Below are 20847 nucleotides of genomic sequence, written 5' to 3' on the forward strand. Positions count from 1 at the left end.
AAGAAGAAGTGGGACCGCTAAACACTGAGGATGGAGTGGAGGTCAAGGATAATCTAGGCATGGCCCAATATTTAAACAAATACTTTGCCTCGGTCTTTAATAAGGCTAAAGAGGCTCTTAGGGATAATGGTAGCATGACAAATGGGAATGAGGATATGGAGGTAGATATTACCATATCTGAGGTAGAAGCGAAACTCAAACAGCTTAATGGGATTAAATCGGGGGGCCCAGATAATCTTCATCCAAGAATATTAAAGGAATTGGCACATGAAATTGCAAGCCCATTAGCAAGAATTTTTAATGAATCTGTAAACTCAGGGGTTGTACCGTATTGCTAACATAGTTTCTATTTTTAAGAAAGGGAAAAAAAGTGATCCGGGTAACTATAGGCCTGTTAGTTTGACATCTGTAGTATGCAAGGTCTTGGAAAAAATTTTGAAGGAGAAGGTAGTTAAGGACTTTGAAGTCAATGGTAAATGGGACAAAATACAACATGGTTTTACAAAAGGTAGATCGTGCCAAACCAACCTGATCTCCTTCTTTGAAAAAGTAACAGATTTTTTAGACAAAGGAAACGCAGTGGATCTAATTTACCTAGATTTCAGTAAGGCGTTTGATACCTTGCCACGTGGGGAATTATTACTTAAATTGGAAAAGATGGGGATCAATATGAAAATTGAAAGGTGGATAAGGAATTGGTTAAAGGGGAGACTACAACGGGTCATACTGAAAGGTGAACTGTCAGGCTGGAGGGAGGTTACCAGTGGAGTTTCTCAAGGATCGGTTTTGGGACCAATCTTATTTAATCTTTTTATTACTGACCTCGGCACAAAAAGTGGGAGTGTGCTAATAAAGTCTGCAGATGATACAAAGCTGAGAGGTATTTCCAATTTAGAGAAGGACAGGGATATCATACAGGAGGATCTGGATGACCTTGCAAACTGGAGTAATAGTAATAGGATGAAATTTAATAGTAAGAAGTGTAAGGTCATGCATTTAGCGATTAATAACAAGAATTTTAGTTATAAGCTGGGGACGCATCAATTAGAAGTAACGGAGGACGAGAAGGACCTTGGAGTATTGGTTGATCATAGGATGACTATGAGCCGCCAATGTGATATGGCTGTGAAAAAAGCTAATGCGGTCTTGGGATGCATCAGGAGAGGTATTTCCAGTAGGGATAAGGAGGTTTTAGTACCGTTATACAAGGCACTGGTGAGACCTCACCTGGAATACTGCGTGCAGTTCTGGTCTCCCATGTTTAAGAAGGATCAATTCAAACTGGAACAGGTACAGAGAAGGGCTTCTAGGATGATCCGAGGAATGGAAAACTTGTCTTACGAAAGGGGACTCAAGGAGCTTGGCTTGTTTAGCCTAACTAAAAGAAGGTTATGGGGAGATATGATTGCTCTCTATAAATATATCAGAGGGATAAATACCGGAGAGGGAGAGGAATTATTTAAGCTCAGTACCAATGTGGACACAAGAACAAATGGATATAAACTGGCCACCAGGAAGTTTAGACTTGAAATTAGACAAGTTTTCTAACCATCAGAGCAGTGAAATTTTGGAATAGCCTTCCAAGGGAAGCAGTGGGGGCAAAAGATCTATCTGGCTTTAAGATTAAACTCGATAAATTTATGGAGGAGATGGTATGATGGGATAACATGATTTTGGTAACTGAACTTTAAATATTCATGGTAAATAGGCCCAATGGCCTGTGATGGGATATTAGATGGGGTGGGATCTGAGTTACCCAGGAAAGAATTTTTCTGTAGTATCTGGCTGGTGAATCTTGCCCATATGCTCAGGGTTTAGCTGATTGCCATATTTGGGGTCGGGAAGGAATTTTCCTCCAGGGCAGATTGGAAGAGGCCTTGGAGGTTTTTCGCCTTTCTCTGTAGCATGGGGCACGGGTCACTTGATGGAGGATTCTCTGCTCCTTGAAGTCTTTAAACCACGATTTGAGGACTTCAATAGCTCAGACCTAGGTGAGAGGTTTTTCGCAGGAGTGGGTGGGTGAAATTCTGTGGCCTGCGTTGTGCAGGAGGTCAGACTAGATGATCATAATGGTCCCTTCTGACCTTAGTATCTATGAATCTATATATAAATAAAATGAACAGTTTAACATCATCCCCATAGTACTGTAGATGTAAATAGCAGCAAGGTCAGCAATAAACCTATATTCAGACATAAGCAGACTTCAGAGCTTTATGAACTCACCTCAATCACTGCACCAACACCTGCTGGAATTAGCACCAATAAGCTTGTTTGTTCATCCAAAAGGAAAAGAAATATTACCACGGTACTGAAGCATCGCCAAAGCACTGGATAAGAAAATAGAAATGAGTGTTAGTATAATTTAGATATTAAAGGAATAAGTGATACCTGGTGAAAGAATGTTACAGTTAAACTACTGTAAGATAAAGATAGGAAGAAGAATGACAACAAGCTGCTATGAGCTGCTTCCCCAGATAAAGCTTCTTGTGAGATTACAGAAGATTATAGGAAAAGTGATGTCACAATAGAATTATGATTTTAAATAGCAAGACTTTGTTGAGAACTAACAACCTGATCAGTGGGATTCAGAGTAAGCAAAGTAAAAAAAAAGAAAAAAAAAGCATAAGGAGTGAAATATTCTTGAATCAAAAACTTGTAATAAGAAAATTATTTCTATAATGGAATACTGGTTGCAATACAACAATGTAGCAGCAGTACTTTAAGACAGTATTAAATATATGGTTGTGATTCTTGTTAAGAAGAAAACCTCAGACAATAAAACTTTCTAGCAAATGAACATTTCAAAATTTACCCTGTGAAAACTGCCATGAAATCCTTGAACAGAATGCATTTGATGGTATTTGATAAAATAAGACACTTAGCATGTTTGTAATTTCTCAAGTTCTGTTAAACTTTGCAATTACATATAGCACCATTTCCTGCCCGATGATTTTTATATTAGAGAAGAGGGGAAAGGCATAAGGAAAAGCAAGAACTGGACACTAAATAAAAATGCTAAGCAAACAGATATGAGTGTTTTTCAAGAACATTTGAGTGCCAAATAATAAGTGCAGTCCCATTTAAATGCTAAACACAGCACAGACATTCCTTCTTTCCTCCTGGGAAAAGAAATTTTTCCAAGAGGATTCTCATGTCTTCCGGTTCTAATTTCCTTCAAATAGTGTAACTGTAAGCAGTATTTAAAACGTACATCTTTAAACTCCCAACCATTCTGTCTAACTACAGAGATGCTGGAACCGAGAAGACACTTTGAAAACTGCATTACTTTAGTACCAAGAAACCAAAACTATGCAGTGTCACTCAGAATCCTTCCACTTTGGTTTTACGCACGTATACAGGTAGCAGCTAGCAAATATTCTCACGTTAACCTGCAACTCTAATCCTTGAAATTCATTAGTGTGACGTTGCACCCCATAATTCTTTATAGAAATATGCTTATAAGTGTAAATATGACATAACTGGAATATGTTTTATGCTACTGTGGTGCGGCAGTGCCCCATTCCCTGAGAAGAAGGGTTGAACCAGGCCAGAGAGGCTGCGCAGACCCGCAGCAGCCAATCAGAGAAGGCCCAGGGAGAGCCAATCAGGGCAGGGGGAGAGGTAGCCAATCAGGCCCAGCCTAAGCCCTATATAAAGGCTGCCTAGTAAAGGGCAGGGTAGTCTGGTGGTCAAGGGAGCAGGACTGGCTCCTGAGCTGAAAGGTAGCACCTTGGACAGAGCAGTGCTGGGGAAGGGCAGAAGGAGCTGGGGAGCTCTGGCCAAGGAAAACCCCAGCCTGCAGGCCTAGCTACCAAGGGCCAGGCAGGTGCATAGGGCTGAAAGGGAAGCAGCCCAGGGACAATAGCAGGGCAAGGGGAGAGAAGGAGGGCAGAGTGGCTGCCACTAGAGGGTCCCTGGGTCAGGACCCAGAATAGCGGGTGGGCCAGCGTCCTCCCCTTCCCCCTTGTACTACACCTGGCTGAAGAGGAGCATGGCCTGATCCAGGCTGCGGCTGGCCTCTGCGACAAAGGGGCTAGACTCTGAGGCTGCGGCTGGCCACTACATCAGGTGCAGATGGTGGACTGCTGATAACACCAAATCCCCAGAAGGGGGTGATACCAGAGCAGTGGGCACTGCCGGAGGGCAGTGTCCTGAAGAGGATGCCATGAGTTGGGAGCAAAGCAGGTCAAGATGCCAACCGAGGGTGAGAGACGGACGGGACACCACCGGGAGAGTGTGCTCTGCATGAACTGAGCTAATTCCTGGACTGAACAGCAGGAGGTGCTGCGGTGGTGAGATATGCCATATAATATATCTTTGCAAAGGTTATGTTCTTCTGCATTATTCATCGTAGTCGTATGCATGTATCATTTTTATATCTGAAGTTGAGGGTTGGCTCTATGCTTGTATTTAAAGCGTTTGCTATAGGAAGCACCTAAGGCAAATCTGGTCAACATAGTGTGAAGGGGTTATTCAAGTAATTGGGAGTACTTGGCTAACGATGGACTTTGACAGACACCGATCCACATCTCGGCTTTCCTGGGAACATTCAAACTAGCATGTGGACAATGGTGTCGGCCTGTAAAAAAAAAAAAAAAAAAAGAGTCATGCATGGACATGTGACTTGCCCATGTGACTCCAAAACTCCATCTTCTAGATGTAATTCTACCCAGGGAGAGAGAGGGCTTTCCACCCACGAGAGAGACTATAGAAGCCTCTTGGAAACCTCCCCATTTTGTCCTCAGCTGGCTCAAGAGAGAGCCTCTCCACCCCAAAGGATGCCTGAAAGAAACTGGAACAAAGGACAGTAACTACAGGGGTGTGGGTGATTGCTGGACCCAGACTAGAAGAAAGGTAGTCTGTCAAAGAAGCTTATTTGAACATCTGAGGGTGAGATTTACCTACATTTAGTTTCCTGCTGTATTAGGCTTAGACTTGCATGTTTTATTTTATTTGGTAATTTACTTTTTCTATCTGTTATTACTTGGAACCACTTAAATCCAGCTTTTTGTATTTAATATCACTTTTTACTTTAACCCAGAGTAAGAATTAATACCTGGCGGGAGAGGGAGTCAAACAGCTGTGCATCTCTCTCTAACGGTGTTAGAGGGAGAACAATTTATGAGTTTACCCCGCAAGTTTTATATAGAGTAAAACAGATTTATTTGGGGGTTGGACCCCACTGGGACCTGGGTACCTGAGTGCTGGAGACAGGAGTGCTTCTTAAACTGTTTTCAGTTAAGCCTGTAGCTTGTGGGGGACATGGTTGAGACTTGATCTGTGTTTGCAGCAGGCAAGCATGTCTGGCTCAAACAGGCACAGTACCGAAGTCCCAAGCTGGCAGGGAAAACGGGCTCAGAGGTAGTCTAGGTACATCAGGTGCCAGTCCCAAAGGGGTTTCTGTGATCCAACCAGTCACAACTGGATCATCATTGTGAATGTGTAGTATCACGGAAAACTCGAGCGCAGTAAACTGTGTGCACATGTCAGAGGACACTTCCAGTTCTAACAAAGAATAGAAGATGATTTTCGCACAAGAACAAAATAACAACTTGCATATCTCAAATACAACAATTTTAATTCCTTTCTCATAACAACCAACCATATTACCCATACTCTATCATTTGTAAACATTATAAAAAAATAGGGAGGTTTTCCCAATTACGCTTTTGAAATAATGTCTTAGTTTTCTTGTGGTCACACATTTTCCGCTTTAGAAGGAAGTCCTAATCAGAGATGTGGAATGATGTACCCAATAAAAATTGATCTCCGCAGCAGGGTAAGCATTATCACTGTGCCTAATGCACCAAGATTAGAACCTGCCTGTCTAAAGTTTTCTGCTAAATAACTGAATACTGATTAAATCACTGCACACTTTCCCATGATAATCATACAAAAACGGTTTTCATTTTGCCACATCTCCTAAAGCATGTCAGATATTCATGTGCTCTAATATATGAGTAAATAACAAGATCAATACACACCCTCTTTACCTCATATGTGCCATACCTGCTTTTGTAGACATTCCAGTCATGCTTTTCTTTTTCTTCCAGAAGCTGATGTCATTTTTGAATGCAAGGAAATCAAAAAGAAGCTGCAAATATGAAGATACGCACCATTAATTTGATTGAAACCTGCACTAATTCCGGCACGTCAATTGAGTAAAAACATAATGTAAGTTGATGATTTCATTAAATAAAAGTGAGCTAGTCTATATACAGAAAGGAAAAGCTAAGAGATGTGAACCCTGTTGTTAAGACCCAAGTTCCACAAAACACTGCAAGGAACAGCTAAGTAGGGAATCCATGGACTGACAAAACTACAAAGCTTCATGTTACAAGAAGACAAAGGGAGCCAGGGACCCCATGCATCTTTATTATTTATTAAGTAGACTGCATATTCACAAGACAATGATGTCAAGAAAGCTAACCCACAACAGCACTGAACCAATGAAAGGATGACAGCATCCAATTTTAAATCTAGACAAGATTGGAAGAGGTGTGTTTTCCTATTACTTCATGAAAGTAGGAAGCAAAAGAGTACAAAAACTCTGGAGTGATCCTGCAGCAGCACTCTGCTACCTTCTCAACTTCAACAGCACTCAACACAACTCATCCTGTTCACCTTTGAGCGCAAACTGCCACAGACAGCTAAAAAGGCAAAACAGCCACACAGCAGTAGCAAAAAGCAACCTTCCAGTCCAGTTGACATCAAGACTTCAATTTTCAATACAATATGAAAATAGTTAGAGAACTGCCAAGGGATTAGATTTTAAAACCTTGTGAAATGATTTTATTGGAATATTGAAATTTTATTGTAACACATTGGTAGCTTCTCCTATTAATTACCACTTTGTATTCTTGGTAAAGAAACAGGCTGAATATTGGTAAACAAAAATATAATGGGATTTAAAATTCTTAATAATCATTAGTTGGCCTGTATTAAGGTAACTCCTTAAATGGCTTTTTTAAAAATGTTTAAATACTTTGATTTCAGAGGATTTAGTTAAGACTACTTGCATTGATCATTCATAAACCGTTATCCTTAATAAACCAAACAGGACTTACCTGCCCCTAAAATTATTTTGCTAATCTATAAACAGTTTTAGTGTATCTATGATATACTAAGACTGGACTCAATTTTGGAAAATAATACTTTGTCTTAACTTACATAGAGAAAGTGTCCTGTTAAATGCAGGCCCACGCACAAAGATATAACCTCTGTTAAAAACTTTCCACAGAGGTGCACACAGAAGAGACTGTAACAGAAGTAATCATTTATATTCTGTTTTGTGTTGTCTTGTTTAACGTTTTCTTTTCCTTCAAACCTCTTGCATTATTAATGGTTGATGATTTTGCTTGGATTTAGTGATGTCTCTGAAGTATATAAAAGAGCCCTTGTGACAAGAACAGTGGGAGTCACATCCCTGAATTGGCAGAAAGAGAAAATTAGGAAGAGAGAGCCTGCCACTTCTTGTTTCTCTAGATATTTTCAGTAATTTTGGAGATAATTACTTGGCTCTCAGCAATTTGAAATACCTCTTTTCACCCCAAATACCTAGAACCTCAGAGGCAATGGCTGAAACTTCAATGAAACATTATTGATCACCTCAGCATAATGTATTTTCATCCCTCTGCTGAACAAAACGGATAGAAACATTATAGGTTGACTTCCCATGGAAGGATAAATCAATGATTAAGAGTCTAGATACATTAACACTTTTTTTTCCCCACTGTATACACCAGTCTGAACAGAGGTTGTCAGTCAAAATAAGCAGGCAATCCTCTTTCAGGAATTTCAGCCAAAATACTTAATATACCTGTAGAAGCAATTTGGCCTCAAGAATGTATTTTAGTTAAGAGATTAAGGCAGAGAGCCAACTCTCACTATTTGCCATAACTTTGGGGGGAAAAAAAACAAAAATACAAGAATCTCTTTAAAGACTGAACAGTATTCAACCACTTTGTCACACTTTAAGACAAACAATTTGAGTATAACTAACTGTGTTAGCTGGAGACTCCTGCCGTAACAATATTGTTTCCATGGATGATGAAAGTTTAGGGTGAATCTGAACAATCTTCCCTGACAAAACTGACAATTTCCTCCCAACAAATATTCTTGAAGCTAGAATTTATGAAACTGTCCACAATCCAGAATAAATATGATCAAGGCTTTGTGAATGCTATGGAAGCAAAAACCCTTTTGTTGACAGCCCCACAACTACGGAATAAGAATCTGAGAAGTTTTTATGCTGCAATCTACCAGTTTTGTGCCAATACTTCCTGCCACCAGTGTTCTAGAATCTTTCCTCTTACTTTAGTTGTCATAGGTCATCTGTTGTCACCACAATTAAGATCTGAATAGTCAAAGCCAAGGTCACTGCAATGTAGGCTCAGACTCAGGCTTGAGGACAAACGCCACTTCCATCTACACAAACTCTGACTTGTGCTCGGACCCACGATCCTAGGACGCTGCAGGGGTGGAGGGTTCAAACCCTACTGCTTTGCAGTGCAGATGCAGGCCCTCTCCCCCCCCAGGCTCAGGTCCTTGGAACCCACAATGAATATCCCAGAGTCACATGGGCCAACTTCCTTTTGTCTCCTCTATCCCATAAATCACCAACTGACTCCAGGGAAACAGAAGGAATCCTTCCCTTGTTGTAATGCAGCAGTTTTCATTGACTGATGAGCTGCAAACACACCTTTGGAGAACCTTCTGCAATTTGGAACGGAGACTGACCAGAAAAAGTCCTCCACAAACACACTGCTTCGTGGCCACCAGAGCACAGTCAGATTTCAGTTAATCTCTGGCGAAAGGCCAGCAAAACAGAGGATTTTAGTAAGAGTACCAGGGATGACCGTGCATATCAGCAAATAACAAAGAATGGTGGTGCACAGTGACCTGGTCAGCTGGGATGGCAATCTGCTGGCCCCAGAATCCAGCATGGGGACTTATGGGAGCCAGCAGCAGGTGCCAAATAAGACCAGCAAAGTGACTCTGCTGCTGACACTGGTCCCAGAAAGGCTTTACTGCAGGAGCACCTGCAGTATATCTTGGGGCCGTATTTTCTGACTCTCCGCCACCAAGAAACAGCTTGTCATGGAACCAGAAGCAGAAATGGAATGGACAGAAGCCATTCCAGAGCCTGGTAAGTTTCTGGCTCCATTTGAATGTTTATTAATATATGAACGGGAGGCATTTCTCCTCTACGAACCAATGCAAATGGTATTACAAGCCCTGACTAGCAGCATATATCCACTAATGGCAATTGTATGCCAGCACCTCAACATCCTCCATCCCTGCCTCCTCACACCATGTGGAGTTCAAAATGGTGACCAGGAAATGAAAACATTAAAAAAAAAAAAAAAGCCTTGAAAGTGAATTTCTTGCTAGGGATTCCTGTTTCATAAAAACTAACTTTATATTGCCATCCCCAGAAGTACACTGTTCTGTAACCACTCAGTGTAATGAGGCACGTGGAAACAAAACTGGGGAGAGAAGAGGTGGAAACACTTTCTAGTTACAAATCTAGTCCATTTTAATTAAATGTAGTCCATAGGTGGCAAAATAATTTGTCCCAAACATGACTGAGGTTTGAAATTTTGTCCAGAAATGTGCCAGAAGGAGGGAGAAAAGAGAATGGCAGTTGAGTGCTGGGTGTTTGCATGTAGGTATAACAGGGTAAGCCATGTGGAAGCTAACGCAGCACCCAATTGACTCCCTCATGAATTCTGAGCCAATCCTGGGTGCTAATAGCTGTAAACCTTCCGTGTAGCACGAACTCCAGCTAGGTAATCACATTTTGGGGACAGGTGTATTTTCCAGGGCCACCTCAGTATCTGATTAGCCCACTCCACTCATAGATGTGCTGTTCAGTCATAAGATGATAATGGCCATACTGGATAAGACCAAAGGTCCATCCAGCCCAGTATCCTGTCTACCAACAGAGGCCAATGCCAGGTGCCCCAGAGGGAGTGAACCTAACAGGTAATGATCTAGTGATCTCTCTCCTGCCATCCATCTCCACCCTCTGACAAACATACATTTGAATAGTTTGATTGCATACACTGTTGTTTTCCCACTGGCAGCTTAGAATAACATCTCCCTTTGGCACTTGAGCACCAAAAAGAATAATTATGGAATTCCTGAAATGATATAGAAACCTTTTGTTGGCATGGTCACCAACTGCCCCAACCCATTGTTCTGCACTTTTTAGGGGCGGGGGTGGGAAAGCAGTTGGGTTTTTTTTATCCTTACCCTTTTGTCTGCACTTGTCACTACAATTAACCCAGCTGTGTCCAGGAAGCTTCTGTGGTCTGTCACATCCCTCTCACAATATATTTAAGTTCAGTTTGGAAAAGTATAATTCTATGTCCTTGAAATTCCACAAGGACTTTTTCTGTGCTCCTGCATTTAGCTATTTGAGACAATAACTGTGTCTTGTCCTCAACCTCTACAGACTGCAGTATCTCCACAGTTTGCCTACAATGCAGCAGAAGCCTGTGTCAATGTACTTGTACAGACTGTTCCAAGATGAAGCAGTTCCGTGATGAATTTTAGTTGAAGTTGTAGAGAGGACCAACAAGCAGCTCCAGTACCAATGGCTAGAGTACTTATGGCTAGAGGAAAGGGATAGCAAGAGGAAAGGCTCAGCCTGGCTGCACAGCTTGAGCACATAGCTTCAGTGCGGGAGCCGGCACTTGCTTCGCAGTTCCTGGAACAGGAATGGTGGATGACAGAGCTCAACAGAAACAACTGTTTGAGCAGCTGCTATCACTAATACCTGCAAGAGTACTGGCTCCTGCTGCACATGCACCAGGGCCCGAGTCCCCTCCACAGTACCCTGTGAAGCCATCCTGAAATAGCTTGGACAACCCCATGGCTGGGTGGTCCATGCAATCGGGCCCTAAGAGCAGCTGGGCACAGCTGTGCCCCATGCAGTGCTCCATATTGACCCCCTCTTCCCTGATGCCAAAGTGTGCAGCAAACATGGAAGGAAGGGAAAGATGACTGGGGACATGCAACATTAGGGAGTTTGTCTTGTACATGGTTTCACGGTTTGCATTTGTTCATGCACTTTGTTTTGTCTTGCTTTTTAAGGTTTTGGTGTGGTAGTGGTAGCTGGCATGCACGGCAATGGGTTAATTTTGTACTTTTCTAAAAAAATGTTTATAAAGCAAGCTTTTTATTTTATCAAGGAAGTTTATCATACCATGTGTATTTCTGATAATAAATGGAAACACATGATCAGGGACAACTGTGAATTTATATGCAAACACTATTCCTAAATACACAGTTAGATTCATCGATCACTTTCTTACATCACACCGTATTATGAATCAACCCCCTGCTCTCTCATTTGATAAGCGGTCAGGTCATTCATAAGTATATTGCTTGTGGGGGTGGGGAAATTGATTGCCATATAATCAGCCCCTCCCTCCCAAGCACATTCATAAAGGCACTACTCCCCCTCTTCTATTGGCCCATGCAAGTCACTAATATGGGAGCACAAAGCATCCCTGACTTCTGCTGCAGTGCATCCAGCTCCAGCTGTGACGGGTGCACTTTCTGGATGACTGTACCAATTCAGCAGTCCATCACTGCCATGCTTCATTTGGGGGGAAAAAGGCTCACCTCTGGCATCAAAAAGATTGTGAAGAGCACAGTAATGCAGATAGCATTGATGATACTGGCATCTAAATGGGTCTGTAGACATCTCTAATGGGATTTCAATCTGCCAAAAGCACATTCAACAATCATTCTACACCTGCAGAGAATGTAATTATACTTTCATTTGTCAGGGCCTCTGATATCGGTGTGGTTTCATAAGCCAAAGCAAAAGGGGGTACACAGGGTCCCCAAAAATAACTGTGGAGACAGTAACTCCGTTTATGACAATGTCATTTGGTGCAAATAGTGCCCCAGCTTGTTAATGAATCTTGACTCCCAATCGGTGAAAAACCCTGGCATCATGAAAAAACTGTTACCTACCTTTCGTAACTTGTTCTTTGAGATGTGTTGCTCATGTCCATTCCAGTCTAGGTGCATGCAAGCCCATGTGCACAGTCATTGGAGATTTTTGCCTTAGCGGTATCCGTAGGGTCAGCTCTGGAGTGTCGCGCTTATGCGGCAGTATATCAGGTGCCGCCAGCCCTACACCCTCTCGGTGTAGACAACTCCAACAGAGGGGCAGGAGGGCAGGTAATGGAATGGACATAAGTAACACATCTCGAAGAACAACAGTTACGAAAGGTAGATAAGTTTTTTTCTTAGAGTGCTTGCTCATGTAAGTTACTCACAAGCAGTATCAATGGAGGTGGGTTTGGAGTTCACGGTCTTGCAGCTTACAGCCCTGCTCTGCCAAAGCCAGCATCATCCCGAGCTTGCTGGGTAAGCGCATAATGAGATGAGAACATCTGGATGGTACCTGCGCCAGGAAGGCAGCTAATGACACCTGCGCCCTAGTCCAGTGGGGGCACCTTTGCCAACTCATAACAGTAGTGGATGTAGGCTGTGATCCACAACAATATTCTCTGGGCAGACACTGGGCAACCCTTCTGTGACACCCTGACACCCCAATTGATGTAATTAGGATATGCCTTTGTGATGTTATACCCCATATTCTTCATGGAAATAGTTATATGAATATGGTATAACTAAGATTTCTTTTATGCAATATGGGTATGTGAGATATCACTGAAAAGGTTATGATCTATTGAATGTGTTTATCTAATTTGCATGCATGTATCATTTCTGTAACTTAAGTTATGTAAGTTATGAGTATATAACAATTATAACTGCGTGTACACTTGGGGGAACGCCACCAGACCGTAGGCAATCAGCCTCAATAGGCCATTAGGAAAAATAGTAAGACTTGGAAGATACTAATCTCCTGCCTTCCTGAGAAGCTCCCGGGGTTGCTGCTTTGACCCCCATCTTGGGGTTTCAATGTTTTTCCATTAAGAGGGGGTGGGAAGTCAGACTGGGAAACAAAAGATTCCTGCTTTATGTAAATTCTATTTAAGGCTGGGAAATCAATCAGGACTCTTGTCCATTGCCTCCCCATCCAAGAAGGAAACAAATGGCAGGGGCTGAGTCCAGGCCGAGACAGGAGTCCCGTCTGTAAAGAGAAATAACTAGAACTCTAAGCTACAGAAACTCTGCAACCTGCCTAAACAACATTTAGGATGAGAAATTATATTTTGTAATCTGTTTCTTGAGTGTATTAAGCTTAGTTTGTATGTTTTGTTTTATTTGCTCAGTGATCTGCTTTGTTCTGTTTGCTATCCCTTATAATCACTTAACATTTACGTTCTGTAGTTAAATGTTTTTTGTTTTTGTTTTGTTTTTCTTTACAAATTCCAGTTTGTACAATACATACGGGGGGGTACAGGGGGAGAGAGAAAGCACATCTCTCCCCACATTGAGGGAGAAGGCAAAGACAATATTATTTTGTGTTTACACTCCAAAGGTGGCGTGCACATGAGTGCTGAGTAAATCCCTGAGCTCAATCTTCCTGCACAGAGCTGACTTCAGTCTGTATCTGCTGCAGGGTGCGGCCGTGTGTGTGTGTGTGTGTGTTAGAGAAGGCTTGAGGGCCTGGTACAGCTAGGACAGGGTAAGGAAACCCAGGCTGGTGGAATGAGTGGAACCAGTGAGGCTCCAGCACGAGATGGAATCCCAGATGGGGGGGCGGGTCTAACCCAGCACATCTTTATAAGGTGTCATTCTAAAAGTCTTGATCTGCTAGATACTAATAGCTCGTTTGATTGTATGTGCTATCATTGCATGTGAAGTTATGAAGTTTGGCTATATATGTGTTACTGAAGCATGTCATGAGGTTGAAAACACCCACAAGCAGCCTTTCAGCTATGACACTAAAAAGGCCAAACAATGCTAATGGCTTATTGTGGAAATGCACACAAGCACAAGGATTACCCCAGGAACTGTGTACAATAGAAACCTCTCAGAGATAGCACTACAAAATGGGAACTGTTTGACCCAGGTCACAGCAAAAGAGTTTTCCAGCAAGTGGGGAGAAGACATAAAAGGGGGGAAATGACATCATGGGGGTAACCCACTCTCCCGACAACAACACACCTGGAAACACCTGAGGAACAAAGACTGAACTGTGGGAAGTGATGATCCCAGGCTAAAAGGATCTTTAGCCTGTGTATGAAAACCTGCGAAAGCCCAGGTAACTTGCGCCTTAAGAATCTGCCAGCCTGTTTATCACTCAGGGTAAGAATTTGTTAATTTAAATCCCACCTATCTAGTGTGTTAAACTCAGTTTGCGAATTTTGTTTATTTACTATGGTAATCTGCTTTGATCTGTTGGCTATCCCTTATAACCACTTAAATCTACCTCTTGTACTTAATAAACTTGTTTTTTGTTTTAAACCCAGTTTGTGAAATACATAATGCGGGGGGAGGGAGCTGTGCATCTCTCTCTCTCTCCACATTGAGCAAGAGGGCGAACTGCAATTAGGTTACACTGTACAGTTCTCTGTGCAGTGCAAGACAATACAATTTTGGGTTTACTCTCCCGAGGGTGAGTGCACTTGAATGCTGGGCAATTCCTTAGCTGAGCCCCCCATGCAGAGGTGATCTCAGCATGTGTGTGAATATAGCTGCAGCTGGGTGTCTCTCTACCTGTAAGAGAGCCTATCACAGCAGCACAAAGTAAGGGGCACCCAGGCTGGTGGGACAGGCAGGCTCAGTGGTATCTCAGTTCCAAGTGGCACCCCAGGGGGAACCCATCACACCTTCGCTCTGTCTGCGACAGCAATGAATAAGTGCACTGACTTAAGGATCTGTCTAGAAAGCCAGCATCCGTATGACATCTAGGATATGCAGCCTGTGTTTGTCATCCATCACATGAGGCTTGGGACAGAAGACCAGTAAGTAAATGTCTTGACCAGTATGAAACTGGGAAACAACCTTGGGCAGGAAAGCCGGGAGCAGGCATAACTGGACTTTGTCCTTCTAGAAGACAAACGGTGGCTCCGAGGTGAGCGCCCTGATCTCGGATACTCTGCAGGCTGAAGTTATAGCAACCAAGAAACAAACATTCCAGGAGAGAAGCAGGAGGAAGCAGAAAGCCAAGGGTTCGAAGTGGGGGAACCATGAGCTTTGACAGCACAAGATTCAGGTCCCACAGGGCAAACGGGTCCCAGCCATGCGAGTAGAAGCACTCCAGATCTTTCAAGAACTGCGCCATCATAGGATGGATGAAGACCATCCTGCCTTGAAATGGAGGGTGGAACGCCGAAATGGCCGCCAGTTGGACCTTGATCGAAGAGAGTGACATGCCCTGGAGCTTAAGGTGCAGCAGATAGTCTAGGACGTCCTGCAGCGGGGCCTCTTCAGCCCAAATGTGTCAAGTTGAGGCCCAACACATGAACCGCTTCTACTTCACAGCTACAGCAGCCAAAAGATTCAGTAGCATGCTGAACCAGTGTTGGTGAGGCCACACTGGGGTTATGAGGATGACGTTCGCTTTGTCTTGCTTCCAGACCTTGTGGATCAATGGTACCAGGGGAAAGGTGTACGTTAGCGTTCCCGACCACGGAATCAAGAAGGGGTCTGACAGGGAGCCCTTATCCCTGCCCTGCAGAGAACAGAACATGTGGCACTTTCTGTTCTGCCTGGACACGAACAGGTCCACCTGGGGAGTCCCCCACCTGTGGAAGACTAGTCTGATCACCTCTGGATGGAGCAACCATTTGTGGCGAGATGAGAAGGTCCTGCTGAGGTGATCTGCCAAGATGTTCTTGGTTCCAGGCAGGTGGGCGGCTACTTTACGAATGACATGGCACACACAAAAGTCCCAGAGGCTGAGAGCTTCCCAACACAGGGCCGAAAACCTGGCACTCTCCTGCCTGTTGATATACATTGTCGTGTCCATCAGGACCTGCACCACCTTGCCTCTTACGGGGGGCAAGAAAGTCTGGCAGGTCAGGTGAACCGCTCCGAGATCCCTGGTTTCAGAGTGGTAGCCGTGTTAGTCTGTATCAGCAACAACAACAAGGAATACTTGTGGCCCCTTAGAGATTAACAAATGTATCTGGGCATAAGCTTTCGTGGGCTAAAACCCATTTCATCAGATGCATGGAGTGGAAAATACAGTACATGAAAAGATGGGAGATGTCTTACCAAGTGGGGAGTCAGTGCTAATGAGACATTCAATTAAAGTGGAAGTGGGCTATTATCAACAGGAAGAAAAATCACTTTTGTAGTGGTAATGAGGCCAATTTTTTTTCTTGAAGAATTACCACTTTTAAGTCTGTTATTGAGTGTCCATGGAGATTGAAGCGTTCTCCAACTGGTTTTTGAATGTTATAATTCTTGACGTCTGATTTGTGTCCATTTACTCTTTTGCATAGAGATGGTCCAGTCTGGCCAATGTACATGGCAGAGCATTGCTGGCACACGATGGCATATATCACATGCAACCATCACCGACGGTGTGGGTTCCAGTGCCCAATCCTACTGCTGGGGCTTGGGCGTTGGACTGAACTGGCCCTCCATGCCAGAGGAATCACCTTCCGGTGACCATGAGGGGCCGTTGACACCTGGGTTTGTTTACCGGTTGTGGCTACCGGCGACCAGCGACCGACGCGGGAGACTGGTGTCAGTGCCAGGGAGACTAGTGCCGAGATGGGGAATGCTCATCAGTGCTGAGATGGGGAACACACTGCGCCACTGGTCAGGACTGATGTCAAGAGGAAGACAGACGGGAGGATGACCGGTGCTGGGAACAGCATAGGGAGTAATCAGATGAGCGATGCTGAAAGAATCTGGATGCTAGTCTGGGCAACTGATGACGAGTATCAGACCTGTCCCAGGATCCTCAGCACGGTGGAGAGGAATGTCACCTCCTCTCCAGTGACCAGTGGTTTTCCCCTGCCCCTTGAGGGGTCTTGGCAGCTGACTTGCCCTCTTGGGGAGCCTTAGCAGAGTCCTGCGGCACCAGAGTCGTCATGGGAGCATGTGGAAACGTGTGCTCTTTCTGCACCTGGGAGGACGACGGTGCCGGCAGGGGCGTGGGACCCATACCTTTCCCAGGAGTCCGTGATGGAACTTTGAGGGCACTAGAGGCTCCAAGTGGGGAGGCAGGAGGATGTGTGGCTCCGGAGTAGGCTGGCGGCCAGCCACAGGTTCCTTGGCCAATGACCCTTGGGCCTTTTTGCTCGGAGCCGGGCAGCTGGGCCTTTTTGCTTTCTTTTTCAGCACCAGCAACGGCAACTGGTGCTGGCAGTGTGCTGAGCACGGAGGCCAAGGCACTCGGTGCAGCCTGTATGGATGGCTCGGAAGCTGGGCGAAGGGCAGACTCCATCAGGAGGGCCCCGAGACAAATATCCCACTCCTTTTAGGTTCTAGGACAAAAGTTCTTACACATCCAGCACCGATCCTTAGCATGTGATTCCCCCAAGCAATTAGGACAGCTGCTATGGGGGTTGCTAACAGGCATAGGCCTGTTGCAATCTGAGCAGAGCTTTACCCCAGGAGACCGGGACATGCCCTGCCTGGAGTGAAGTCCCCACTGGGACCCAAACTACTACCAACAACTACACTACACAAAAACTATTTACAAAAGGCCCTAAGGCACAAAGCTTGTAGGAGAAAAAAATGCTAGCCCTTGCTAGACAAGAAAAAGCACTCCAACTAACCACCACGGGCAGTAAGAAGGAACTGAGAGGGCATAGGGCCGGCAGCACCTGATATAGCGCCACATGAACACGGCACTCCAGGGGGCGCCACAGCTGGCCCAATGGATACCGCTAAGGCAAAAATCTCTGACAACCACGCAAGTGGGCGTGCACACACCTAGAATGGAATCAATATGAGCAAGCCCTCAAAGAATTTACCCAGTGTAATCTACATTGACATTCATAAATCGACCTCTGTGGTCCACGAGGCATCGAATAACAATGGAATACTTCAGTTTATGTACTCATGTGCCCTTTGAGGAGCGCAAACTATAGGCACTAGTCCCATCAATGGCCCTCGTGCATTTCGGAAACTGCATTCAAACAGCCAGCAATTACTTCAGGAATATCTTTTATACTTGGCCCTCAGGGTAAAACCACACACATCTGAATGCCTCAGAAGCCTCCATCCCCACTGTACCCACAGTCTACTTTCCAACCCCAGACTGGTTGGCAATCTGGGGTAGCCAGCTTCCAGAGTGCTCTAGGAACCCGTGTCTCAACTGGCACGACCACCCTCATGCACCTGTCTTTAGGGAAGGTCAGGAGAGGCTGCTCGCAAAGTTCCAGAAATGTATCTTTCTTCAGGTGAAAGTTCTGGACCTGCTACTGGTCATCCCAGATCTGCAAAATGATTTGGTCTCACCAATCTGAGCTTGTGGCCCTGCTCTAGATGTCCCAGTAGGTGGTATCCGTGGCTATCCCGAGAGTCATGAGCGGCAGCAGCCAGTTCAAGTCTGCCATGTCTGTGTCCTGCTCCATCAGAAGTTCTCTCAGGCACCTTTGATGGGTCAGAAAATACTGCTGAAATGTCCACCATCTCACGGAATTTCTGCCCATTTCTTGAAACAGCGAGAGAAATTCTTAAAGTGGCACACCTCCTTGGTATTGCCGGCTCCGGTTGCTGAGAGCACACAGACAAAAACAATGGCTTGGCAAGATGTTTGCAGAATTGTCAAGCTTCCTGTAACATGCAGGGTGGATCCCACACTGCACCACAGTCAAAGGGCTACAGAGACCATGTTTTGGGAAAGCGCTATTAAGTCTGGGATGTGGTTGGTTGAAATCTGGTCTGTGTGATACAGTGTGGATGCCAGGGCCCTGGGTTCAAGCCCAGGTTAGAATATTATTTACTTAGGGTTGATAATCAATGTAGATCAGTGGTTCCCAAACTTGTTCCGCCGCTTGTGCAGGGAAAGCCCCTGGCGGACCGGGCCAGCTTGTTTACCTGCCGCGTCCGCAGATTCGGCCGACCACCGCTCCCAGTGGCCGCGGTTCACTGCTCCAGGCCAATAGGAGCTGCTGGAAGCAGCAGCCAGTACTTCCCTGCTTTGAGCAGCTCCCATTGGCCTGCAGCAGTGAACCGCGGCCACTGGGAGCAGCGATCGGCCGAACCTGCGGACGCAGCAGGTAAACAAACTGGCCCAGCCCGCCAGCGGCTTTCCCTGCACAAGCGGCGGAACAAGTTTGGGAACCACTGATGTAGATGCTTAAACCCTGGGTTCTCTAATCTAGGGTTCACTGACCTGAGTCCCACTAAATCTGGGCTTACATTTCAGTGCAGACAAACCCTTATGGGCCACTTTCTTCAGCAGCTGCTGAGCAGCAAAGGGGAGGAGTAGCACCAGTGTGGTAGCCTGAAGTGCCATGCAGGAAATTTGACCATCTATATACCAGGTTATATAGAGTGGACAGACTAGCCACCAAAGGCTTGGGAAGGCGAGGTGGAGATTCTTCCAGAGTGCTGCTGGAGACCTGCTTGTTGTCAGAGCCATTGCCCCAAGACTCGAAGTAGTACTGGCCTGAGTGGACTCTGGTCAGTCCCAGGAGGACAGGCAATATGAGGGGCACACTCACTGCACATTTCTGCTGCTGAAGGAATATGGGCAAATGAATAATAAGGGCATTTTCCTCAATGTTTTGTTCCATTAAGAGTTGAAGTCATCTGCTTGGAGATAAGTACCTTGCTGGAAGCAACAAGGTGCAAGTGCTTCTTGGGTGAGGTAATGATCTCAGATGACTGGTCACTACATCAAAATGGAATAGAAGAACCCCATTAGCCCATACTGTTAAATGGGTAGGTGCAGAAAGAATTTTACTATTGATGAATTGGTTCATACAGTCACATGAGAGACAGAACAGTGTTTGAGCAGAAGAAAAAGCATGACTACCTGCTGAAGGCCTGATGACAGTTTTATGAATTTGTAAGGTTTGTTGCTGAGCCACGAAACAATAAATAGACAAATAGAGAATTCTGAGTGTGCGCACACATTTCTCTAGCAAGGACATAAACCATTCTTGGAGAACACATATCTCCCACTGCTTGAAGGGCAAGACAGTATTAACACAAAATAGTCCAGATTCTCTGCTTCATTTCTCTCCCTTTTCTCTGATTAGGCAAAAAATGGCCACAACTCCCCAGCTGAGGACTCTCCTGGTGTAGAGGAACTAAGTCAGTATAACCAGCCCCTAAATGCCCTTGTAACAATGACATAAGGTGTGTCAATGGCATAAAGAATGACACCGAGAGACTGTGTGCTCTGGCAATTTCCAACTGGCAGACAGCGCCCTTGACAGTGGTACCATCTGGCAAGTTTAGAGCAGACCCATGGCTATTTAGACTCCACTAGGGACATCGTTTGTGCAGAATCAGTGAGGGAATCAGAACTGTAATCTGTTTGACAGTTACATTCCCTCCTCGCTGCTAGAAAATCTCAAAGCAGAAAATCTGAGCCAGCATTCATATGCAATGCTTTTCAGGTTTTCGTTTAACTCAGGTTAAATAAAGAAATTGACACTACATTATTTCACTTAAGAGTTAAATATTTTTACATGTCAATTAAGAAGGTTACATTTTCTATAAAAGTTGATAATTTATAAACTAATAATTCTTTCCAGAAGATAAAAATTTTATTTCTAACAATCAGACAAGTATCAGTTGTATCTTTAACCCTTCACTAATTTCTGACTACAGTCTGCATTAATTTTTAAACCAATATGTATATTCAACAGCAGATCAAGTTGCTGTTTTGTTATGAGGATGGGTGATCAATGGACAGTTGAATTCTTATTTGCCAACTGGCTGGCAGCCAGCGCTGAAAATTGAAGCCATTAACCTTTCCGTTATCCACTGGTG

The 20847-nt window shown here is 44.4% G+C and overlaps 1 protein-coding gene across 4 annotated transcripts in view; it reads right to left on the reverse strand.

The window, feature by feature from the left end:
• Positions 1 to 20847, reverse strand: part of CLPTM1L (CLPTM1 like) — a 108546-nt gene that overhangs the window by 45140 nt on the left and 42559 nt on the right. For all 4 annotated transcript variants that reach the window (XR_005224467.2, XM_037893381.2, XM_037893383.2 and 1 more), the window contains exons 8-9: positions 6010 to 6094; positions 2224 to 2327 (exon numbers count right to left, since the gene is read on the reverse strand). Coding sequence is in view for 3 of the 4 variants with exons in the window: in XM_037893381.2 (XP_037749309.1) it covers positions 2224 to 2327; positions 6010 to 6094 (189 nt within the window). In the remaining variant the exon portion in view is untranslated. The remainder of the gene's footprint in view (positions 1 to 2223; positions 2328 to 6009; positions 6095 to 20847) is intronic.

The sequence above is a fragment of the Chelonia mydas genome, chromosome 2 (genome assembly GCF_015237465.2).
Source record: "Chelonia mydas isolate rCheMyd1 chromosome 2, rCheMyd1.pri.v2, whole genome shotgun sequence".
Taxonomy (NCBI): domain Eukaryota; kingdom Metazoa; phylum Chordata; order Testudines; family Cheloniidae; genus Chelonia; species Chelonia mydas.